Source organism: Xenopus laevis, chromosome 8L (assembly GCF_017654675.1).
Source record: "Xenopus laevis strain J_2021 chromosome 8L, Xenopus_laevis_v10.1, whole genome shotgun sequence".
In the NCBI taxonomy this organism is placed as follows: Eukaryota; Metazoa; Chordata; class Amphibia; order Anura; family Pipidae; genus Xenopus; species Xenopus laevis.
The window spans coordinates 32,126,737-32,152,516 of record NC_054385.1 but is presented as its reverse complement, the minus strand read 5'-3'; the positions used below and the strand labels follow the sequence as shown (position 1 = coordinate 32,152,516).

At 42.5% G+C, this 25,780-nt stretch overlaps 1 protein-coding gene and 2 long non-coding RNA genes across 4 annotated transcripts; 2 read left to right on the top strand and 1 right to left on the bottom strand.

Moving 5' to 3' along the window:
- Window positions 1-450: 450 nt before the first annotated feature.
- Window positions 451-9,533, bottom strand: LOC121396990. The gene is made up of 3 exons (XR_005963309.1): window positions 9,481-9,533; window positions 924-980; window positions 451-636 (listed from the first exon to the last, which is right to left on the bottom strand). It is a non-coding gene; the product is annotated as an uncharacterized LOC121396990 (long non-coding RNA).
- A 3,449-nt stretch (window positions 9,534-12,982) lies between these two features.
- On the top strand, window positions 12,983-14,244 carry LOC121397003. The gene is made up of 2 exons (XR_005963325.1): window positions 12,983-13,724; window positions 13,979-14,244. It is a non-coding gene; the product is annotated as an uncharacterized LOC121397003 (long non-coding RNA).
- A 978-nt stretch (window positions 14,245-15,222) lies between these two features.
- LOC121396973 lies at window positions 15,223-17,997 on the top strand. 2 transcript variants are annotated; one of them, XR_005963289.1, is made up of 3 exons: window positions 15,223-15,387; window positions 17,441-17,477; window positions 17,732-17,997. XR_005963289.1 is itself a non-coding variant. In XM_041572648.1 (2 exons), the coding sequence occupies exon 1, from the start codon at window positions 16,348-16,350 to the stop codon at window positions 17,407-17,409; it is 1,062 nt and encodes a 353-aa protein (XP_041428582.1). In that variant the 5' UTR covers window positions 16,252-16,347; the 3' UTR covers window positions 17,410-17,477; window positions 17,732-17,997. The 2 variants fall into 2 exon arrangements, 1 of the variants encoding a protein (XP_041428582.1); XM_041572648.1 differs by lacking the exon at window positions 15,223-15,387 and having other exon boundaries at window positions 16,252-17,477.
- Window positions 17,998-25,780: the final 7,783 nt, after the last annotated feature.

The following is a 25,780-nucleotide window of genomic DNA, read 5'->3' as shown; positions in this document are numbered from 1 at the left end:
CATTTAAAAAACAATCAAGGTTGGAACAGGAACAACTAGAACAAGCAATTAATAGGCTCGAGCTGGAGGTGATAAATAATCCCGATAGCTGGGAAATTTGCTGAGTTATATAAGGCACAAAATAAATATGAGGAACTGCTAAAGGGGAAAGCCCAAGCCAGTTTGGATTTTAGGAAACTAGCCATAAATGACTGTGGTGAAAGAGCTGGAAAGATGTTAGCTCACCTAGCCAAAACATACACCACCCCTCCAGTAATGTGGTGTGTTTTACCTCCAGCCACCAGAGGGCTTCAGTTGATATTAAAACACTGGGTAAAAACCCATTGGTGGCCAGGCTACCTCCCCCATCAAATAAAAAAAAGAAACATTGCTAGCCAGTGTCCCCCCTACAAGTAAAAAAAACATTGGTGGACAGGACCCTCATAAAAGTAAAAAAAAATCATTGGTGGTTAGAGCCCACATTACGGGTTATAAAAACAAACATTAGTGGCCCAGAGTTTTAAAAAATGGTGTTCGATGGAACTTACCTTCTGTCTTTTTCCTCCTTGGCAATTTCTTCATTCTCCTCGGCGGCTTTGTCTCCCTTTGGCGGTTACCTGTGCCCCTCCTAAAACTTGAAATCCACCACCGGGATATCTGTAAATAAAGAAAAACAGAACCAAAATAAAAAACATGAAAATAAAGCAGATAAACATAGAAATATAAGTAAAGTAGAAAACAAATTTACAATAATATATCCTCATTCAATGAGGCAGGTATTGTACTAATATGTTTGTTCTTGCACCATAGTAATAGTGAAAAGTCAAGCATCTCCCTGAGAAACGACCAGGGAAGATTGTCTGAGATTAAATAGTGAGGTATTAGCATATATTCTGTAAAAATTCTGAAAAGGAATGACAAACCCAAAGTATTTAAGTACTAACCGGCTCCCTTGCACTGATCAGTTCCGGACTGTGCCGCGCCTCAATTCATTCCATAAACTGCAGGGAAAAAGTGAACACAAGATGGCGCTAGAGCAAAGGTTCCATAAATCACATCATTCAGGAGTAAAGGGAAATGGACACTAGATGGCGCTGAAGTGACAGTTAAGAAAAGAATGGGGCTACAGCTTTTAAAAGGATAAATTAGACAGAGAACATAAAACATTTCATACTTGAAGAAAAACCACACATGTGAAAAGGACCAAAGAAATCTTTAGGCGTAATTCTAGACCCTGACTTGACAATTACATTCGGTATCGATCCACTAAGTAGTGGAATATCATTAAAATGTGGGTAAAAAGGGCCGGAGCAGTGGGAAGGGATTAGAGGCATTGCTCAATGGAGTTTATTAGTCACAGCGGTGGGTACAAGATTATCCGGCATCATCAGACATGGGATTAGAGGAGATTTCTTTAGTAACTCCATCCCCTTGTGTCACTTTAGGGGTAAGAGAGGTGAGTTAGATCTAGTGATCTGCCATCAAACCCTGCCTTACATAATCTCACTACTTTAGAGGCACATTACACACAGTGGCGGAACTACCGAGGGTGCAAAGGGCCGCCCGCAACCAAGTCCAAGAGCAGCAGAGAGCCAGTAAATCAGAGGAAAGCGTCATCGCAGTCTCCATGGTTTCCGCGCTTCCTGCGGCTGCCACTGCCAGTAAGTGTCAGGAGTCTCTGTCTCCACTCTTCCCAACAGCTGCTCCTGCGCTAAGTGTTTGGCTTCAATTTTCTGCCAGGTTTCTGGGCATCACGGCATCACAGAGGGGTTTGGAAATTGGGTGTGTTCGAAACAAGAAATTATTTTAAAAAGTTTGTCTAGAATGTTTGCCCAACTTAAACTTTAATTACAGATTAAACAAATGTCCGGGATTCATTCTGTTGAGGTTGGAATCCAGATGAGATGTAATACTTTGTAGGAAACGCAGAATATCCTGACTACCTTTGGCATTATTTTCTGCTAGAGGTCGTTCAGTCTATTTCTGCAACTGCTACTCATTACATCTAGTGTAGGTGTTTGACAAAGTAGGGCACTCATGGACTGATTCTGTGCCATCAGAATGCTGGATATACTGGAGGAGATGGATTCTTGCTTTCTATGGTATTTATTTATTTCCTGGTATTTATAGAACACAACATATATTCTACACAGCTTTATAAAGAATATATATACTGTATACACATACGCCGAAAGCCACAACGTTTTCCGATTTCTTTTTTCGGAAACTTTATGACTTTCAGGAATGTGCAGTAGAGCTAAACCAGAAAATACTCCTACTGCGCATGCGCCGCCAAACGCCGGGCAATCCAGGAAGAAGACCGCACGGGAGAAGATGGCGCCTGTGAACTCCATGGACAGGACCTGCGCCGAGGGGTAAGTAGCAACTTAGCGGCATTTGCCCGGGGGGAGGTAGGCCAGGAGGGAGGGGGGGCAACACAGGGGAGGGATTTTAGCGCCGAAGGGGTTTAGTTCTCCTTTAATAAATCTGCCCCTTAATTCAATTTAATCAGAAGCCATTTAACGTTTTTAAAGTGTGGATGGAAAACCACTTGGAGGAAACCCATGCAAACCCGGGGAGAATTTGCAAATGCTTTGTAGATAGTGCCCAGGCCAGAAGTGAACTCAAGACTCCAGTGCTGAAAGGCAGAAGTGCTACCCACCATGCTGCCCCTGGTATAGTGTCAAGTGTAGTGGAGGTCATCACCCACCAAATATCAGTCACTCAAAACTGATGCCCAAAGGACCTACAGACAGAGTGATGGACAATACTTGATGGTAACTAAGCACTGTGAATCCATATTGGTGGCAAAATCATCCGGTTGGGTTTAATGTATAAATATTTTTTTGGCAGACTTAAAAGGAAAACCATACCTCCAGAATGAATCCTTAACCAACAGAGAGTTAATACCATATTAAATGGCTTATTAAAGAATCTTACCAAACTGGAATATAGATATCAGTAAATATTGCCCTTTTACATCTTTTCCCTTGAGCCCCCATTTTTTTTTTTTTTTATGGGGAGGGGGGGGATACAGAAAGCAAGAAGGAAAGGAAGGGGGGAGGAATAAAGTAATACCACCGCAATGTAGATATAATACAGTATACAAGCATAGAAACAGTAAGTCATATCTTAAAACAGAGTAATGCTAAAATATCCAAGTAACTTATATTATACGCCAAATATTAACGCCAAGATATATATTGCTGTATAAGAGAGTTATATCGCCTTTTATTAAACAGTTTAGCATAAATCCTATGAACACGTTTTGAAAACAGGTATGTAAGGACCAATTGTTGATTATTTCAAAGATTTCAGAAAATGCTGCCATGGGATACCAAATCTTCCAGTAAATTGCACTTTGATTGTGTGATATATAAGTGATTTCCTCCAGTACTCTTACTTCTTCTACTATTGCTAACCATTCGTTTAACGTGAGAGCTTCAAGGTTTTTCCACTTCTTCGGAATTAGTGATTTAGCTGCCTGAAGTAGTTGTATAGTGAGAGGATTTGTAATCAAGGTATTTGTATTTTGGAAGTAATTTCGGGATTACCAATGTTTATATTACTCCCTGTCACCCGATTTATTGTTGTTAACACTTTGCTCCAGAATCCTTGTAAAACAGGGCAGGTCAACCATATATGCGTGTGATTTGCTTCTGATAAATAACATCTCCAACACAGTCCTGAACTAGCAGGATACATTTTTTTCAGTTTTAGAGGTGTATAGTGCCATCTCATAATTAATTTGTAATTTGCTTCTCTAGTTCTCACTGCTCTGGACGACCTATGCACTGATTTTAGAATTCTAGACCTTATAATTTCCGGCAGATCCAGTTTTAGTTCTTTTTCCCATTCTAACCATGTGCATAAAGGGCTTTGAGACTGATTTTCAGTCAACAGATCATATAATTTTAAGAGCGGTCTAGTGACATCTTTATTTCCTAGCAGGATAATTTCCCATGTTATATCCGGTCTCTCCCAATCACTAATTACAAATGGTTGAATATATCCGTGTAATTGGTTATACCCCCACGTATCTCTCGGGTGAGTGCCCCACTTCTTTTGGATATCTGCCAAGGAAATAATTTTATTCTTTCTAATAAAATCTCCAATTTTCGTTTCTCTATTATTCCAGGTTCACCCCTTGCGCCCCCATTTTATGATAATCTCTGTGCTGCCTCAGAGATCACCTGACCAGAAATACTCTGCAGCTCTAAGTGTAACAGGAAGAAGTGTGGAAGTAAAAGACAGAACTTTGTCCATTAATGGGGGTGCTTCACCTTTATGTGAAGTATGTTATAGAATGGCCAGTTCTAAGAAACTTTTTAATTGGTTTACGTTATTTAATTTGTATAGATTTGTAATCATTTCTTCTGACTCTTTGCAGCTTTCAAATGCTTTCAAATGGGGGTCACTGACCCCATCTAAAAAAACAAATGCTCTGTAAAGCTACACATTTATTGTTATTGCTACTTTTTATTACTCATCTTTCTATTCAGGCCTCTCCTATTCATATTCCAGTCTCTTATTTAAATCATTGCATGGTTGCTATGGTAATTTGGGCCTAGCAACCAGATAGCTGACATTACAAACTGGAGAGCTGCTGAATAAAAAGCTAAATAACTCAATCACCACAAATAATAAAAAATGAAACCCAATTACAAATTGTCTCACAATATTACTCTCTACATCAGGGATCCCCAACCTTTTGAACCCGTGAGCAACATTCAGAAGTAAAAGGATTTGGGGAGCAACATTAGCATGAAAAATGTTCTTGGGCTGCCAAATAAGTGCTGTGATTGGCCATTTGCTAGCCCCTATGTGGATTTTCAACCTACATTGAGGCTCTGTTTGGCAGTGCACCTGGTTTTTATACAACCAGAACTTGCCTCCAAGCCAAACATAAGCACCTGCTTTGATGCCACTGGGAGCAACATCCAAGGGGTTGGAGAGCAACATGTTGCTCACGAGCTACTGGTTGGGGATCACTGCTCTACATCATACTAAAAGTTAAAGGACCAGTAACATCAAAAAAAAATGTTTAAAAATTCGTTAGTGCACAACGAAAATAAACACCAAGACAAATAAAACTTTTAAAAAGCAAAGCCTTTATTAAGAAATAACTTACAGAAAATCCACTTCCTGTCCTCTTCAGAAACGGCGAAAAGGCGACCATCCACACTGCAGCAATCGATTTCTCCTTCCTGGCTATTCACTGACAGGCATCCAGCAGCAGCTGTGTCTCTCCTTCCCCGTGGATCGGCTTCCCTCCTTCGATCTCCTCACCTTCCTCTCTGTCTTCCCTACTCAGAGATAGAGATGAGGCAAAGACAGCAGCAGCAGCCGCGGGGCACAGAGTGGGTAGTGATTTAGGAGTCGGTGTGAGCGGAGGCAGGGGACGGAGCACTTGTCTGTGTGTGAAATCCAATCCATCCCTTTGCTTCATACAATGGCAGAGCACGGGAGAACAGCAAACAATCCTAGCACTGTGTATTTGATTGTCTGCTTCTGTTGCCCCCTGCAGACCATGGCCGGGCTCTGGGGGTGCAGGCTGCTCCCATTACTGTATATACCATGCGCCGCTGACCGGGAGCGTTCTGCCCGGGCTGTTCTGTAGCCGCTGCCGGCGACAAATGGGATTCAGCGTGAGTTAGAGGTAATAATGTAGGAGCCGGTGTGAGCGGAGGCAGGGGACGGAGCTCTATACACATACTGGTAAGTCTTTGCCGGTATTGCTCCCATCCCAGCAGCTCCACGTATCTTTTCCTCACAGGAACGAGCAGGCAACTTAGCTCAGTCTGGGGACTTTGGCAGCCTGTTTTGTATTTCTCTCTGCGGGGGCAAAAGAAGCAGACAATCAAATACACAGTGCTAGGATTGTTTGCCGTTCTCCCGTGCTCTGCCATTGTATGAAGCGAAGGGATGGATTGGATTTCACACACAGACAAGTGCTCCGTCCCCTGCCTCCGCTCACACCGACTCCTAAATCACTACCCATTCTGTGCCCCGCGGCTGCTGCTGCTGCTGTCTTTGCCTCATCTCTATCTCTGAGTAGGGGAGGAGGGAAGACAGAGAGGAAGGTGAGGAGAATCGAAGGAGGGAAGCCGATCCACGGGGAAGGAATTTTTAAACCATTTTTTTTTGATGTTACTGGTCCTTTAACTCAAAAGCGAACAACCCCTTTAACTGGCTCATGTCACATAACATGTATGTTTGCCCTTGGTTAGTTTGTGTGCACTGTACAATCGCAGGGGCAGCCCTTAACATTTTTTATTTAGGAATACCTAATGGTACATACTACTCAAAGGTCTATTTCTATGAAAAGGTTTATTGAGATGAAGCTTTTATACATTATATTTTTATAGAGAATAAGATTGTTGGAGAGAGTATAGTTTTCCTTTAATCATCAATTAGTGATGTGCGGGGTGGGTAGATACCCAGGGGTCAGGTGGGTTCGGGCCAACCTTGCTGCTCCTCTTTCTGGTCACGGGTGGGTTTGGGCTTTTCTGCCTGCTCTCCCCGCCCGCGACCATAGACTGCTGGCTTCCGACTTCTGTTTTATAGGCTTGCCGCCTGTCCTGCCTCTTTTGTGATGTCATCAGTGGGGTGGGCCTATAAATGGAGGGAGGAAGCTGGGTGCGGGTTGAGTTTTTCTAGGCCCACCCATTAGTAGTATCAAAACTGAAGTAGAGCCTTTTGCTATGTCGGAGTGTTGCCTTCACTAATTATTATTGGGTGGCTTTTGGCTGCAAACATTTTCCATGCAGCAACTCATATTCATCAATTCAATCATATGTTCCTATGATTTTAAATGATGGCAGATAAAAGCATATGCACCTACTGTATAGAAACATTCCAGAGTAGGGCTCTTTGGCTCCTTTTATCCCTTCTTTCCCTAACCAATACGATTCTATAGATCTTGGGGGGCCGTTGATCTTACAATGGAGTTTTATGCAAGTTATTGGGAGAGGTGAAACCAGACAGCAGGTTTGAAGCTTTGCATAATATGGATTACTAACAAATTAAGAAAATGAGGTTGGCCTGTAATATAAGCTGATGCTACAGGGCTGATTATTAAATTCTGGTGCTAATTGCACTGATTTCTGTGCTGCCATGTAGTAATTATCTGTATTAATTACTAATCAGCTTTATATTGTGACATTTCTATTCTATGTGTACTGTATATTTTGAGAGGGTCCCTAAGCTCAGTAAGTGACAGCAGCACAGAGCATGTGCAGTGAATCATCAAAAAAGAAGATGGGGAGCTACTGGGGCATCTTTTGCTTTTGGACAAGGATGTGCACACAAAGGACACACAAAATGATATGCATCCAGTAGTTTCATAGTAGTGTAGAGAAGCATTTTGTCTGAGTTTCAGATTCACAGGGTCCCAACATCTAGGGTTGCCACCTGGCCGGTATTTTACCGGCCTGGCCGGTAAAAATGATGGTTGATCCCAATGTTCCAGCCCATTGTGTGTGTGTGTGTGGGGGGGGGGGGGCAGTTGTAAATTCCGTACCAGGGCCCCAAGGGGTCTAGTTACGCCACTGATTACACAAGATCTGTCCCATAATACGTCCTATACATCATTTAATTATTGCTCTCGCTTGAACCATTTTAGGTACAACACTGTATATCAAGTCACTAGTAAAAATTTGCAACTCGAATCCTGTTAACATAAGGGAAGCAGCGTGAGTGGAACTTTAGCAAAATCCCAGAGTACAGGACAGAAAATTACAGTAAAAAAAAGTGGATATGGAGAAGAACATGCCCCTATTCCTGAGAACATCTTGCCTTACTACACACACTATCCCATCGTTATACTCACTACCAATAAGGTCATCTTGACTTACTATACACCCTATCCCACAGTTACAGTCTCTGTTTATAAGACCATCTTGCTGTATGTACATTAAAGGACTTTATAGACAAATAGCAGGGGATCTTTTTACCCATAAAGTGGATCACCGCACCAGAGGCCACCCCTTCAGACTAGAATTAAAGAACTTTCATTTGAAGCAACGTAGGGGGTTCAGGACAGTGAGGTTGTGGAATGCACTCCTGGGTGATGTTGTGATGGCTGATTCAGTTAATGCCTTTAAGAATGGCTTGGATGATTTTTTGGACAGACATAATATCAAAGGCTATTGTAATACTAAGCTCTATAGTTAGTATAGGTATGGGTATATAGAATTTATGTGAAAGTAGGGAGGGGTGTGTGTATGGATGCTGAGTTTTCATTTGGGGGGGTTGGACTTGATAGACTTTGTCTTTACTATACACACTATTCCCCAGTAACATCTCATTCCCCTCATCTTTTTTTTCATGATAGTTTTATGGAGTATTCAAGGAAAGAGAATTTGGAAGAGAAAGAATGAGAGAGGAAACAGAGAAAATTGAATCATGGGAAGAGAGAGTGAAGCGAGTGCCAAAGCTGTGCGGCTATCCCAAACGGCGGAAATGTGGAAGTGCCGAAAAGCCGAACAGCGAAAGGACCCGAAGCCACAAAAACATCCGAAGCCGAAGTGGCCAAAAGACCCGAAGCTACGAAAATAGCCTAAGCTGAAGTCCTGAAGCGGCGAAAAGACCCAAAGTCACAAAAGGAGGTGAAGTCCTCCTACTGAACACCAATTTGTTTTTTTTTTTTAATCCCCTGGCCACCAATGTATTATTTTAATATTCTATAGGCCCCTGCTACCAATGTTTTTTTTTAACCTGTAAGGGGGGCCCTGGCATCAATGTTTTTTAAAAAATATTTTTTGGGGCCCCAATTTTTTTTTAACTTGTAAGGGGGGCCCTGGCACCAATGTTCTTTTTTTTTTTATAGAACTTGTCTGGGGGGGGGTTTTACTTTTTTAGGGCTGATGTCTGTGTGGTCTTTTTGCGGGATGGAGTGGAGCTTGGGTGGAGTGGGCAGGATCTGGGGTGGGGCTTGGGAGCCAGTGAGGGAGGGGCCCAGAAAATGTTGTTGTATGGTGCCCCGTGATTTCAAATGCGGCACGATACATTAGATAGCTTTAAGAAGCGGTTGGATGGTGTTTAGCAAGGGAATACAGGGTTATGGAAGTTAGCTCATAGTACAAGTTGATCCAGGGACTGTTTTTGGAGTCAGGGAGGAATTTTTTCCCCCTCTGAGGCAAATTGGAGAGTCTTCAAATGGGGTGTTTTGCATTCCTCTGGATCAGCTAGCAGTTAGACAGGTTAAAATAGAGTTGATAGAAGTGTCTTTTTTCAACCTAACTTACTATGTTACACTGATTATAAATACAATAATGCACGTGGGGCTGCAGGAAAGCTGCAATTGCCCCATTATCTGTGTTGTTTCACCTGCAATTTCTTAAGAAATCAGCGGTTCTATGATCCGGAAGTCATCTCAACTGACATGTTGTTAGATGTAACTCTCACTGCTGAGTTCTAAACTGTCTCTGGAAGTACCTCCCACAGCAATGCCGGACTAAGTCTGAACCTGTTCTATACGACCAAAGCCATAATCCTTACCATGAGAGTGTCCCAGGGAAATGTCTTGTCTTCCTCTGTCTTCTGATCTCAATTCCATCCCCTGCTCTTTTCTTCTGCTTCTTATCTGCATATTCCTGATAAAGACAAATGTATGAACATTATCAATAAAAAAATACCTATATCAGGATTTTTTTGGACAACTTACTTTTCAAAAGCTCCAGTCATTTTTGTACAATTAGTGTGCTTGCAATTAAGCACCGCTGATTCCACCCGCACCATTCGTTTATAGTACTAAATGACAAAGCACAGAGGACTTCACCCGCACAGTACCATAGATGTACTTTAAATTATACACTTCCGGATTCTACCAGCACTGTTCTCTTAATGTGCTTCTCATTTGGCACCCCGGAATATAGCCGCTCAGTTTTCTTGGTGTGCGTGTACCACCATGTACTGTAGGGGAAAGTTTAAAAGTCTCAGCAGAAGTGAATTCAGACTCTCAGCATAGTGTAAACCATTTGCTTCCATCCAAACCAACCCTTCCGCCCATTCACCAACCCGCAAACTAAATGGACCGTCTCCCTGCCTAATAGTTTAAAAATTAGTAGCTTTGTCAAAGGCGGGCGTTTCCCTGCTTGGGTAAAGGGGCGGGTTGCCTGCATGGGTAAAGGGGTGGGTGGGTTCCCTGCGTGGGTAAAGGATGCGTGGGTAAATGAGTGGGCGGGTTGCCTGAGTGGGTAAAGCGGTGGGTGACTTTTCTACATAAGTAAAGGGGTGGGCGGGTTACAGGCATGGGTAAAGGGACGTGCATGTTGCCAGCGTGGGTAAAGAGGCAAGTTCCATGCGTGGGCAAAGGGGCGGGCGGGTTCCCTGCATGGGTAAAGGGGCGGGCAGGTTGCCAGCGTGGGTAAATGGGCATGTGGTTTCCTGCATGGGCAAAGAGGCGGATTCCCTGTGTGGGTAAAGGAGAAGGCGGGTTTCCTGCATGTGTAAAGGGGCGGGTGAATTGCCTGCATGGGTAAAGGGGCGGATGGGTTTCCTGAATAGGTAAATGGGCAGACGGGCTCCCTGAGTTGGTAAAGGGGCGGGTGGGTTTCCTGCATGGGTAAAGGGGTGGGCGAGTTACCTGCATGGGTAAAGGGGTGGGCGAGTTACCTGCATGGGTAAAGGGGCAGGCGGGTTCCTTGCGTGGGTGAAGAGGCGGGTGGTTTGCCTGCATGGGTAAAGGGGCAGGCAGTTCCCTGCATGGGTTAAGGTTTGGGCGGGTTCTCTGCGGGGGTAAAGGGGCGGGTGGGTTTTCTGCATGGGTAAAGGGGTGGGCGGGGGGTGGGCAGGTTCCCTGTGTGGGTAAAGGAGCAGGCGGGTTCCCTGCATGAGTTAAGGAGCGGGCAAGTTGCCTGCATGGGTAAAGGAGCGGGCTGGGGTGGGCAGGTTCCATGCATGGGTAAAGGGTCAGGCAGGTTCCCTGCATGGGTAAAGGGTCAGGCGGGTTCCCTGCATGGGTAAAGGGTCAGGTGGGTTCCCTGCATGGGTAAAGGGTCAGGCGGGTTCCCTGCATGGGTAAAGGGGCGGGTTGCCTGCAAGGGTAAAGGGGCAGGAGTGTGCGGGTTCCATGCATGGGTAAAGGGGCAAACGGGTTCCCTGCGTGGGTAAAGGTGTGGGCGGGTTCCCTGCGTGGGTAAAGGGGAGGGTGGGTTTCCTACATGAGTAATTGGGTGGGCGGGTTCCATGCATGGGCAAAGAGGCGGGTTCCCTCTGTGGGTAAAGAGGCAGTTTCCATGTGTGGGTAACGGGGCGGGCGGGATCCCTGTGTGGGTAAAAGGGGCGGGTTCCCTGCGTTGGTAAAGGGGCAGAACAGCCTCTTTATTAGAGAGAGAATAGGTGCACGCTTTGTTTTACTCCTCTGGGATTGTCTCCCCTGAGGGGCAAGATGTTTACTACAACTGTTACACGGGTGCTGCTGTGTATTATTGGCACCCGGTGTTCTGGGTCATTATAATTATATCTTCATAATCATTATTAATATAATTATGGGAAAAAAGATGTCAATTAACTCCTGTAGCAACACAGTACTCCACATTCAGATCTCCATGGACTTTGTCAACAAAATGCATGAGGTAAAACAGGAGACCAATGAGACTATGGGGTCCTATGATGTTACATCTCTTTTCACGTGCATACCCACATCTGAGATAATTGGAAGGCAATTAAAAGACAATGTGTGTATGTAACTTCTTTGACTTACCTGGAAGGGGTATCTGTTCCTGCAAGCATTGCTGAGATCAGTGATCGCAATCTCGACACCTTTAATCTGAGCCAAATCAATGGCACCACGGAAAGAGAGTATTTTCTGGAAAGGACAGTATATAATTATAAAGGAACATACTGGGGGAGCTGGTACTGTGTATTATTTGGCATGCGCCAATACAGTTAACAAATAGTGACAGATGTTTATAAACCAAGTGAGAATGAGGAGTTCATTGATATTGGGAAGTTGCTAAGAGATACATTGTTTCAAGTCAGAACCAGCAGTTCAGAGAACAGAAAGAGATTGACAGCCAATCACAATGACAGTTACACATCACTATAAACTTAGTGAGAATGAGGAATTAATTGATATTGGAAAGTTGCTTACAGCTACATTATTTCAAAAGTCAGAACCAGCAGTTAAGAGAACAGAAAGAGACAGACAGGTAATTGCAGTGACAGTTACACATGTCTATAAACCTAGTGAGAATGAGGAATTAATTGAAATTTGGAAGTTGCTTAGAGTTACATCGTTTAAGGGTCAGAGGTACATTGTTTCAGGAGTTAGAACCAGCAGTTCAGAGAACATAAAAGAATGAGGAATGAATGGATATTGAAAACTGCTTAGAGGTACGTTGTTTCAGGACTAAGAACCAGCAGTTCGGAGAATAGAAAAAAAATGAATAATGAATGGATATTGGAAAGCTGCTTAGAGTTACATTTTTTCAGGAGTCCGAACCAGCAGTTCAGAGAATAGAAAAGAATGAGGAATGGAAGGTTATTGGAAAAATTGCTTAGAGGTACATTGTTTCAGGAGTTATAACCAGAAATTCAGAGGACAGAAAAGAATGAGGAATGAATGGATATTGGGAAGCTGCTTAGAGTTACATTTTTATCAGCCAAAAAAGTTTTTGAATGAGTTCCTCTTTAACCCTTTCACTGCCAGCCAATTTGGCTGAATTGGTACTTTTATTGCCTGACCATTTTTTAACATTTTGCGCTCTTTCACTTTAGGGGCCTTTCCTGGGCGGTCTTTTAGTTTACCCAGAAAAACAATATATCATTTTTAGGACAACCTAAGCTTTCAAAATATGCTAGAATTTTAGTGTAAATCCACTTCTGTAAAAAGATATTGGTTTCTAAGTGTCTAAAAAATGAAAGAAAAATCATGTTTCCCATAAATCAAACACATATATCAGAAACACAATTTAATTATGTAAGAGAACACAGCAGATTTGAAAATGTTTTCTATGTCTCCTGAATGCGCCAATACCATATATATATATGATCCCGATATCCTTATCATTTAAAGTAGGGAGTATGTTGTCTCTTATAGTATATGAGTAATGCTCAAAGATCTCTGTATAACTCAACCTGCAGCCTCATGACTTTATATGGTCACAGAACACCTCAGTGAAAGCAAATATCCTTAACATTTACGGTGGGGGGCACACAATCTCTTAAAATACCTGTGTGATACTTAGGGTCCACTGTATAACTTAGTCCACAGTCTTGTGTCTTTTATGATCACAGAACCCCTCAGTTACATCTAACACCCATATCATTTAGGGGGTACAGTATCCCACTAAAGGCAATAAACTAAATTTGAATGACTATGCCACATGTGAATCGAAAGGGGTCATATACATGTTGAAGTGCCCATGTGGCCTAGTCTATGTGGGGCAAACAATTAGAAATGTAAAAACCAGGATTAAAGAGCATAAAGGGGACATAAGGAATTATAAACCAGGATCTCAGACAGATACGACTGTAGCCCGACATTTTAATGAGGCAAAACATAGCCACGGGCAATTGAAATGGGTGGTCCTCGAAGTAGTACAACCATTAAGTCGAGGTGGTAACTTTAAGCAAAAGATGCTACAACGTGAAGCCAAATGGATTTCTAAATTGAATTCACTAGCCCCAGTTGGGCTTAATGATGCCTGGAGTTTGAAATGCTTTTTATAAGAATTGTTATATTTACTCTTATTTATTTCAGATATTAAGTGATGCCTATCCTCTCAGCTGGGGGTAAGGTAAGGGAGAAGCGATTGCTTTAAATCGTATTGTTTAATATAATAGTCTAATATGAATGTATCTCTAGAATAATTGTGGAAAGGCACAGTTATGCATGTATTCTTGGATTGTCAGGACAGGTAGATCCAAAAAAGGATAGTACCACCTTTCTTATGTGAATATCTATTTTAAATGTTTTTAAATTAAATAGCGGTTGTCCATTTTTTGGACTAAGGTGATGTGGGGTTTTTTGGATTTTTGTCTTTTATTATAGAGTGTATCTGAAGATATGGAACCTTGGCACTTGGACACTACATGTACACTGGAGATCACTGGGACTTTTAAACGTTTTATACGTTCTATGTTTTCTACCTATTTTACACTTTTACTCTGGACTAATGAGTTAATTGGTGGGAGGAGGAGCACTGTTTGGCAATTAAGGCTATAAGATGTGGTTTGATCATGTGATTGTTACACTTGAGAAAGGGTCCATGTGACTCGAAACATGTCGTGTGTACAATAAAGCACTAACGCAGCAGAGCTCTGCAGTCTATGGCATCCTTTCACTATCTTCTTGCTGATGCCAATTGAGGTCTATACGGTGTGACCTTTGAAAGGAGTGCCTGCTATTGCAAAGATTGGGGATAAGCTGGTAATTCGTTTGTTGGAGATTTGATTACACCGCAGTCAGCCTATTTCACCCCATGGGACTATGATGTCCGCAGAAAACCATACAGAACTTATAGCCAGCACCTTCTCCTATAGTGAAGCTGAAGCGCAAAGGATTTTGGCTGGAATTGAAGTGGATAATGCAGTAAACCTGAATACTGTGAGTAATCCTGATTTAAAGAGACTATTACTGAATGTGCAGAAAAAAGAAGTGAACATTATCACGCATATTAATTCATTAGCACAATATATAAAAGCTAAACGTATCCCTCGTGGACTGCGATGTGATTTGCGTCCTAATCTTTGTCCTGATGACCCTGTACTAATCCAGAGATGGGAGGAGATTTGTAACAAATGCAGTTTGGATTTAATGTTACTTACAATCGATAGGTTGCAAGTTAAAGTTCAGCCGATCCGTGAAGAAATCGAGAGGCTGAAAGTGGAAGTGAGGCAAAGTGAGTCAGATGAGGCGGCACAGAAGACCTTTAACGAACAAGCGGAAGCGCTGATTAAACTACGTGCTGCTATTACAGAGCGAAAGGCGGCGAAATTTGAACGGGATACACAAGATTACCTCCAACGGCGGGTGTACACTTGGAGAGAAGAGCGGAATAGGCAGCGGTGGGGGCGGAGGAACCCGAACATCGGCCTGCAAGCTCCTGAAGGAGAAGTGTATTTGACAGAGAGCCGTTACAGACACCCTCGAGGATATCCAAAAAGAGCACAAGGAGGATATCGGCGCTCCTATCCACAACAATATCCCCCACAACGGTATCCCTCTCAGCAGTACTCGAGCGATTACAGTGAACAAACGTCAAGCGAAGAGCTACTAGATTCGTCAGTAGACCGAGGAGCGGCACAATGTGTTTCTTTTCCTTTTTTAGGTCAAAGCCAGGCGGGCCAAGATGTGGGACCCGCAAGAGAGAACAGTACAAGAGGCAAAGGGCATCGAAAGAATCCCAGGGCCCCTCTTCAGAGGGAAGATTATCCACGCAGAACACAATCGTACAAGAGGTAAATCTTGTGGTGAACATTTCCTCATACAAACTGTCGGCGTATGAACAATCTGTGCTTAATAGGGGCTTAAGTTTTGTACCGACTTATTGCAGGGACGTGATTGATTGGGATATAGAGTTTAAAAAGTTTGTACGTAGTCTAAAACTGAAAATGTATTTTGCCAATGTACCAGCTGTAGAACAAACTAAAGAGGTGGTTAGAAAGTTTACCCAGCGGAGTGAATTTATGCCTGAAATAGAGAACGTCTCCTAGATATGTTTGAGCATTTGGTTGGTATGGAGGTTAAGCATATTTGGGAACATATGGAGCAAAAAAAACTTAGATACAATTTAACGTTAAAGGAAAAAAAGGCACTTGATGGGTTAAAAATGAATAAAAATATAGTAATCAAGAAGGCCGATAAAGGCGGTGCATTGGTAATAATGGACCATACAATGTATGTAAATGAGGCCAATAGACAATTGATGATGCCTGGACATTACGAAAAAGTGGGTTATAATCCAACAGATGAGATAAAGGAAGCGGTCGATTTAATGGTTACAGAGGCATTTGACAACAATGTTATTCCTAAAAATGTTAAAGATTTCTTGATTAATGCCCATCCAAAGATACCAGTACTGTATCTTCTTCCTAAGATACATAAATCTTTGCTCAATCCACCAGGGCGCCCTATAGTATCCAGCGTGGGGTCTATCTTAGAGCCTCTTGCACAGTTTGTGGATGCCTATTTACAACCAATGGTTACAGAGATTCCTACGTGTTTGAAAGATACGAATGATCTATTGTGCAGACTTGAGGACCTACCCCCTTTACCTAATGGTATAGTTCTAGCCAGTATAGACATAGAGTCTTTATACTTCCATTCCCCAGGAAGAAGGGATTAGGTATATCGAGGAAGCACTATTGGATACCACGATTGATACCCAGTTGGTATACTTTTTGTTGGATTGCTTGACAATGGTGTTGTGTAAAAACTATTTCAGATTTGGAGGGGAGTACTATTGGCAGAGACAGGGGACCTCGATGGGTGCCCCGGTCGCCCCCTCTTTTGCCAATTTGTTTGTTCGCAGATTAGAGGAGAAATTCTTCCTGAGACACAGGTTAAGTGAACATATCATATTATATCTTAGATATGTGGATGATATCCTGATACTATGGAATGGGACCATGGATGCATTAAATGAGATGGTTAATGAAGCAAATGGGTCACACGAGACTATACAGTTTACGGTTGAAATGTCCGATAAGGAGTTACACTTCCTAGATGTTCAACTCACTATTCGTAATGGGGCGATTAGCACTAACTTGTATAGAAAAGGAACAGATAGAAATAACTTACTCCATGCCCAGAGTTTTCATAACCCAAGTACCGTTAAAGCAATCCCTAAGGGTCAGTTTTTAAGGGCCAAAAGGATTGCCTCTACAGATGATGATTATAGAAGGGCTGGCCAGTCCTTAAGTGAGCGGTTTGTACAAAGGGGATATGAGTCTAAGCATGTCAAAAAAGTAATGGAGGAAGTAAAGTCTATACCAAGGAAACAGATGTTCCTGGGAATACAGAAGAAAGGTACCTTTCCGTGCTTGAATTGTGTCTGTTGCGCCTCGATAATAAAAGGGTCAAGCATTAATCATCCCACTAAAGGCAATAAACTAAATTTGAATGACTATGCCACATGTGAATCGAAAGGGGTCATATACATGTTGAAGTGCCCATGTGGCCTAGTCTATGTGGGGCAAACAATTAGAAATGTAAAAACCAGGATTAAAGAGCATAAAGGGGACATAAGGAATTATAAACCAGGATCTCAGACAGATACGACTGTAGCCCGACATTTTAATGAGGCAAAACATAGACACGGGCAATTGAAATGGGTGGTCCTCGAAGTAGTACAACCATTAAGTCGAGGTGGTAACTTTAAGCAAAAGATGCTACAACGTGAAGCCAAATGGATTTCTAAATTGAATTCACTAGCCCCAGTTGGGCTTAATGATGCCTGGAGTTTGAAATGCTTTTTATAAGAATTGTTATATTTACTCTTATTTATTTCAGATATTAAGTGATGCCTATCCTCTCAGCTGGGGGTAAGGTAAGGGAGAAGCGATTGCTTTAAATCGTATTGTTTAATATAATAGTCTAATATGAATGTATCTCTAGAATAATTGTGGAAAGGCACAGTTATGCATGTATTCTTGGATTGTCAGGACAGGTAGATCCAAAAAAGGATAGTACCACCTTTCTTATGTGAATATCTATTTTAAATGTTTTTAAATTAAATAGCGGTTGTCCATTTTTTGGACTAAGGTGATGTGGGTTTTTTTGGATTTTTGTCTTTTATTATAGAGTGTATCTGAAGATATGGAACCTTGGCACTTGGACACTACATGTACACTGGAGATCACTGGGACTTTTAAACGTTTTATACGTTCTATGTTTTCTACCTATTTTACACTTTTACTCTGGACTAATGAGTTAATTGGTGGGAGGAGGAGCACTGTTTGGCAATTAAGGCTATAAGATGTGGTTTGATCATGTGATTGTTACACTTGAGAAAGGGTCCATGTGACTCGAAACATGTCGTGTGTACAATAAAGCACTAACGCAGCAGAGCTCTGCAGTCTATGGCATCCTTTCACTATCTTCTTGCTGATGCCAATTGAGGTCTATACGGTGTGACCTTTGAAAGGAGTGCCTGCTATTGCAAAGATTGGGGATAAGCTGGTAATTCGTTTGTTGCAGTATCCCTTATAGTACCCTGTATCACTTAGCCTGTAGCTCTGCACCTTTACATGGTCACAACCTCTCAGTGACTTCTAATATCCATACAATTTACAGTGGGGTTGCAGTATCCCTTATAATACGAGTAATAGTCAACTGACTAACTCAGCCTGCAGCCATATGCATTTATATGGTCCTGAAACTCTCAACGGCTTTTAATATCCTTAAAATTTACAGTGGGGGTACATTATCCCATATAATACTTGGATGATACTCAGAGTTCCCTCTATAACTCAGCCTGCAGCATTGTGCCTTTATATGGTGACAAAACCCCTCAGCGACATCTAATATCCTTATAAATTACCGAAAGGGGGTACATAATCCCTTATAATACACAAGTGATACTCAGAGATCCCTGTATAACTCAGCCTGCAGCCTTGTGCGTTTATATGGCCACAGAATTCCTCAATGATTTCTAACATCCTTATAAATTACAGTAGGAGTACATTAGTCATTATAATACATGAGTGATCATCAAAAGTTCCCTGAATAACTTCTAACCCCTCAGCGACTTCTAATATATTTATAATTTACAGTGAGGGTTCAGTATCCTTTATAATACATGAGTGATAATCTCCTGTTTAACAAACTGCAGCCTTGTGCCTTTATATGGTTGCAGAATCAACCGCTTAGTGAAATCGAATATCCTTATTATTTACAGTAGGGGGTACAGTTTCACTTGCATCCATCTATTTCAGATAAAGATGTCTAGATGGTCTGCCTGCTTATAAAGGGGATCATTTCCAAGGTGCAACAAAATGTTTTGTTTGTACTTTGCATTTAGCCTTATTATTCACCTTATTATGAATACACTGAATTCTGAGAGGAAGAGTGGTGAACAGTGAGAGTTTCCAGGTAGCCACATCGCTTGTGCTTCATTCAAGCAACAGGCTAGGATGTACCTGGGTCTGCAAGACAGAGAAAAGACATAATTAATAACTAACTATGGCAAGTGTTAAGCACAGAGTTGCCTTGCAGATGACGTGCTACGCTCTGATCTTTGCAACAGATTTTTAATCTGGCTCTAAATGCTGAGTGCAACAACTGCCCTGGAAGCAAGTGCTCTGTTCATAAAGGGGCACAATTTTACAATTCTTAGTGCTCTTGCATTTGGGTCTGGGTAATGATAATTGATCCAAAAGAGTTTAAATTAATTTAAAAAAAATGAAATTGGTAGATTAGTGTGGAAAAGTGTAGAAGCTATTGTAATACACAACTGGTTTTGGTTTAGTTACTGCTAGAGATGATCCATGGATGGAAAATTAATACTGAAATAAGACTCTAACCAACTCCGCATTTCCACTTGAAGAGTGATCAATCAAAATATTACATATTCATAAATCATCCTGTGCCAATATTCAGCCTGTGTCTATTCAGCTTTCTTTAACCATCCCTCATCTGTGTTTCTAATATAGTTAGTTAGGTAAAAATGTAATGTATAAAGGCTGGAGTGACTGGATGTGTAACATAACAGAACACTACTTCCTGCTTTTCAGCTCTCTAAATCTGAGTTAGTTAGCAACTTGAGGGGGCAACGTGGGACATAAGTGTTCAGTGAGTTTGCAATTGATCCTCAGCATTCAACTCAGATTCAAAAGCAACAGATATGACCCATGTGACCCCCCTCAAGTCTCTGTAAAACATCTGTCTTCTGCTTTAAAGCAATGCCTTTAAGGGTGTAGGTTATAAAGGGGTTCACCCTTATGGTAACTTTTAGTATGTTATAGGACGGCTAACTCTAAGCAACTTTTCAACTGGTCGTCATTTTTTCTTTTTTAAAGTTTTTGAATTATTTGCATTCTTCTTTCAGCTTTCAAATGAGGGTCACTGATCCCATCTAGAAAACAAATGCCCTGTAACGTTACAAATGTATTGTTATTGCTACTTTTTTATTACTTATCTTTCTATTCAGTCCCTCTCCTATTCATATTCCAGTCTTAAGCACCTTATGTGGAAGTTAATTGATATTGGGAAGTTGCATTGAGTTACATTGTTTCAGGAGTCAGAAACAGCAGTTCAGAGAACAGAAAACAATGAGGAACAGAACAGAAAAAGAGTGACAGCCATCACTATGACAATTAACACATGACTGTAAACTTGGTGAGAATGAGGAATTAATTGATATTGGGAAGTTGCTAAGAGATACATTGTTTCAGGAGTCAGAAGCAACAGTTCAGAGAACAGAAAAAGAGTGACCCCCCGCAAAAAAAAATCCTGGGCCCCCTCTGCACATAATCGTGGAAGACCCAGGATCCACCCTACCACATGTACCTTCAGCTCATTAAAGGAGAAGGAAAGGTGAAAACGAAGTAAGCCTTATCAGAAAGGTCCATCTAAATATACCAGTAAACCCCCAAAGCAATGTTGCTCTGAGTCCCCTGTCAAAAGAAACACAGCATTTCTTTCCTTCTATTGTGTACTCATGGGCTTCTGTATCAGACTTCCTGCCTTCAGCTTAAACCTCATTGCCCTGGGCAAGAGCATGCTCAGTTTACTCCTCTCCCCCCCACCCCTCCCTTCTCTACTGTAATCTGAGCCCAGAGCAGGGAGAGACTCAGGCAGGAAGTGATGTCACACCACATTAATACTGCAGCTCCTATTCTAAACAAACAAAGAGTTTCTAGAGCTTTTTACTCAGGTATGGTAAAACATTCTACAGAATAAATATAGCATTCTAGCTTGCACTATTGCAGCTAATCTACTGGCAATAAAATGCCTCCGTAGCTTTCCTTCTCCTTTAATGATCAGAGCCAGATTAAGACTAGATGGGGTCTTAGGTTAGGCAATGCTTTTAGAGCCCCCACCTTTATAACTGCTTTGCAATGTGGGGGAACAGCATTCACCTCAGGTCCTGTCATATTAAGGTTACAAGATCTCAAAGTGAAAGGTGGGGCTAGAGGAAAGAAAGAGGCAATTTCATGTATAATATCCCTAGAACTCATAGAAGAATAGTACAGTGGCAATTCCAAGTATCAATACCCTCAGAACTCATGGAATCATGGCACAGTGGCAATTTATTGTATAAATACCCCACAGCTCATAGAAGGATGGCACAGTGGCAAATCCATGTATAAATACTCTCAGAACTCATAGAAGGATGGCACAGTAGCAATTTCTTGAGTTTAGGGCACGTAAGTGTAGCGCAATCGCTCCTTAATAATCAGTAAAGGCAGTGAGGCACTCTGGATAAAAAATCAGAAGCCCTGCAGAGGTCTGGATAAGCAGCACCATCCCCTGAAATGGTCCCTGCTGGTTGCACATGCTACTGTGACTATATGGTAAGTTGGTAACCCGGAAGGAGCAGACCCTACCCCCTAATTACTAGTCCATAGATCACATGGACCCCAATTAGGGTTGCCACCTGTCTGGTTTTGACCAGGTTTTTTTTAAGGGCTGTCCAGGTCAAAACTGCCTGGCTAGTTTTCCAAATTAGAAAAATTGGACAGGATTCCCTATGATTAAGGGGGCGATCAGCCAACCGCCGTTCACTACGTCCTAGCCCCTGCCAGATTCAACCAGGCCAAAAGGTGGCAACCCTAACCCAATGTAAAAAATTGCCCTATGCATATATGGGGTTGCTTCTGATCTACCACACACTCTCCCATTTGACCTGACCTGTCTGTCTATGATCAAATCAAATCCAACCCGCTCACCACAACCTCTGCCCACTTAGTGGCTCTCAAATAAAAACTTTGCAGGTATTTTAGTTCCCCTGCCAGAGGGGATGCTGTACCATGCCATAGAAATACGTTATTTATTGGACCTGTGGGGGGGCTGTTTGGGCCTCTGCATGCTAGAAACTTTGAATGCCAGTCCGAACCTGCCTCTGCCAAGGGTCACCTGTTTGTAGTACCTTCTCCATCCCCCTTATGGTAGCTATACCCAGGGGCGATCCTGGCCCATCCGCTGCCTGCTGCTGTCCCCCTCCCCCAGAAATTCGCTCTTAAAGTACCAGGAGCAGCATTTTTGCTGCCCCTGGTACCTAGTGGGGCGCTGCCGCCTGAGGCGACAGCCTCAACTTGCCTCATTGGCGAAGCACCCCTGGCTATACCCATACACCAATAAGGTTGCATTTCCTGAAAAAAAATTAGTCCTAGCAGCTGATTCAGTAAATGCAGCAAACTCTGGGCAAAAACGAATCCAGACTGTACAAATTCAAAATAATATTATATTAAAAATGATACCAACCAATATTATTATTATCATTATCATTATTACACAGGCGGGGCGTCCCTGTTTCCCCCCACGAACACCAAGCAGTGTCAGTGTGATGGGCATTTAATAAGACGACAATGTATTTCCCCAAGCACCACACAGAAAGTTCTCCAACTCCAGCACTCCATGTCTTGCAAATGAAACGGTTTTTCAAATGAAACAGTATTCACACCTGCCACTACATTTATTTTGGGCACCATTCACGATGGAGAACATTCTAAGAACCTCAAAGAGAATGAAAGAAAAAGTTCTAACAAGGAACTGTGACTGATGCCTTCAAAAGGAGCTCGATCTCCAGGCTTTGTGCTTAAAGTAGCCAAGTGTGAAGACGTGGAAACAGACAGGTGGATTGTAAGTACCAGCTGCTGCAAGAGCCAGTGACACAACCCACAGGCCCTCAGGTTCTCCATCGGCACACGATGGTCAGTGTGTTGTGCGTAGGGTTGCCACCTTTTAAAAAACAAAATTACCGGCCGATGAGGGGTGCCGCAAAAGGGGCGGAGCCATGTGGAGTAGCATCACAAAAGGGGCGGGGCCAACACCCGAAGCCAACGAAAATGTAAGTTTTCATCGGCGGGGGATTTTGTAAACATTGCCGGTAAATTTGTAATACCGGCCCCGGCAGGTGTTTTACCGGCCGGGTGGCAACCCTAGTTGTGCGTCACATGGCTGTGACTCCCCGCTCTGCTTATCCTGCCCCAGCCGCCAGCTCCCTCAGCAGTGCGCACTCTCACGGGTAACAAAGAACTCAAAAGCACCTGATTCACTGATGGGAGAGTGAAGGATTAGGTGGACACGCCCATTCGACGTGACGTTGCTCTGCCCCAAAATTGTCCCTGCCGGTTGCACATGCTACTGAGGAATCAGGCCCCCTACACCCCCCCACAACTGCTGGCTCTGCTTCCTCGGCAGTTACGCCACTGTTAACACACACATGTAAATTCATGTGGCACAGGGTTTTTTTTTTTTTTTCCAAAAGAAAATTATAAGTATCAAGTAAGATAACTCAGTCCTGGAAAATAATTAGGAATTTTAAGCAACACATTTAGTGCACTACAGGTGTTGCTGGACTGCAACATACAAAAACAGGACTTAAAGGGATGCCATCATGATTTTTATGGTATGGCAATTCTAAATTACACTGCAAATAATTAATTCTACCATGTACAATTTCATTCCTAGTCAATTCTTTAGTTGTAATATTGGTGAGTACGCAGCCATCTCAGGTCATTTTGTCTGGTCATAGGCTTTCAGAAAGAGCCAGTGCAGCACTACGGAACTGCTTTCGGACAGGCTATTGTCCTACATAATGTAACGGACAGTCTCTCCGTGACATGTTTTTTTTTTTACTATTGAGTGACATTCTTATATCTACCAGGGAGCTGTTATCTGGTTACTTATCCATTGTTCTGCTGATGGACTGTTGGTGTGTGTGTGTGTGTGTGGGGGGGGGGGACCCAACTTGCGGTGCAGCAGTAAAGAGTGACTGAAGCACAAGTCACTTGACTGGGGGGACCTGAGAAATTTACAATATGTCTAGCCCTATGTCAGATTTCAAAATTAAATATAAACAAATCTGTTTGCTCTTTTGAAAACGGGTTTCAGTGCAGAAGTCACATAGTAAGGTCCACAGGTCCCTGGTGCTCCAGCGAATGCGTATGTGCACTTGTGGGGGGCGTGCGTGTGAAAGCAGACGGCTGGCGCTTGGACCTAGAGGCCTCAGGGTGCCTCTGAGGGAAATCCAGCCGTGATGATGATGATGATGTCAGAGAGGGCACAATGATGTTAGCTGAGGTTATGATGCTGGAGTTTCACTTCCAACTGGCTGGATTTCTGTCCAGTATTTTCAATGTTCTAAACTGGATAGAAAGTTTTGAACCGGACAGTCCTTTTAAAACTGGGATGTCCATTTTAAAACTGGACATGTGGCAACCATTGCCCTGTCTATATTCTGCCTGATGAGTAAGCCCAAAGTATGGGAACTATTATAAAGAAACCAAGTATCCAAAAAGCTCTATAACAATAGAAAACTGTGCTTGATGATAAGTAAGCCATGTTGAAAAAAAATCAAGGTGAATATCATAATATTTCGATGTCTTTCATTTATTGGTCACGCTCAAACCGATACTAAGGCATGCCGCCCACGAGTCACGCTTTTAGAAGGACAGTCCAGATATTCTGAAAACAACTCATAGTTTGCTAATCCATGCTGCGAGGCTGTGACGTCACGCAGTACGTAACGCCTTTGGGGCGTGATTATCTTAATGCACAAGTGCGAGCTGCAAATAATAAGCGGCGTTCTGTGGTGGGGCCGGCAACTTGGCAAGATGTGTGCTCTGCTCACAATTTTTATATTCGGTGCTCGGGCCCCCTGTATTCCCAGGCCCCCCGCGACTGCTGGGTCGGCTTCCTCTGTAGTTACGCCACTGGTGACAGCCAATCACTATGACTGTTACACATGACTATAAACCTAGTGAAAATGAGGAATTAATGTATATTGGGAAGCAGCTTAGAGTTACAATGTTTCAGGAGTCAGAACCAGCAGTTCAAAGAACAGAAAAGAATGAGGAATAAATGGATATTGGGAAGCTGCTTAGAGTTACATTTTTATTTACCAAAAAAGTTTTTGGATTGAGTTCCTCTTTAACCCTTTCACTGTCGGCTGATTTGTTGCATAGGTATTCCCCTGTACTAAGCACAATTCAACAGGAACAGCCTCTAAGTTTGCTGTACAGAGAGCCAGTACAGAGTGTCCTGGCTTTCTTTATGGCAGCTGAGATTCTAGTTATCTGTATAACAGATATGATGTATAATATGAATTCCAGGGGTCCACTGAACATTTTGTTGCCCATTGTACATAGGATTAATAAAGTATCTGGCGTTTAGACACCCCAAAATGACGTTAGTGCATACACATGCCTCTGCAGCTGTATCTGGGGTGCACAGGCGTCTCAGAAGATACTCACCAAGTTCCGCTCCCTCCTGTTCTGCTCCTGACTTTGGCAAAGTTCTCGCTTCGTTGGAACCAATTTAAAGCTACGACTTGGCTGCTTCCTAGACTTGATTCTTCTCTTCTCCTCTGGCTTTGAGGTTTCACTGACTTGGGACTAACCGGCTTCCGTCTGCACTCGCTTCACGTCTTCCTTTTCCCTAGAAAAGTTTGGATGTGTAAATTTGCTGTTAGATGGCTTTCTCCTGCCAAGATATTGCACTTTTTTACTGGCTCTCTGGAACAAGATTGTGTTTAAATGGGTGTTACACCTTTAAGTTAGTTAGTATGCCATAGCATGGCCGATTCGAAAAAACTTTTCAAGTGTTCTTCATTATTTATTTTCTATAATTTTTTCAGTTATTTGCCTGCTTCTTCTGACTCTTTCCAGCTTTCAAAAAGGGGGTCAC

What these genes read in the sequence shown, in the direction of transcription:
- LOC121396973 (XM_041572648.1), top strand. Translation starts at nt 16,348, where the DNA reads ATGGTGTTGTGTAAAAACTATTTCAGATTTGGAGGGGAGTACTATTGG.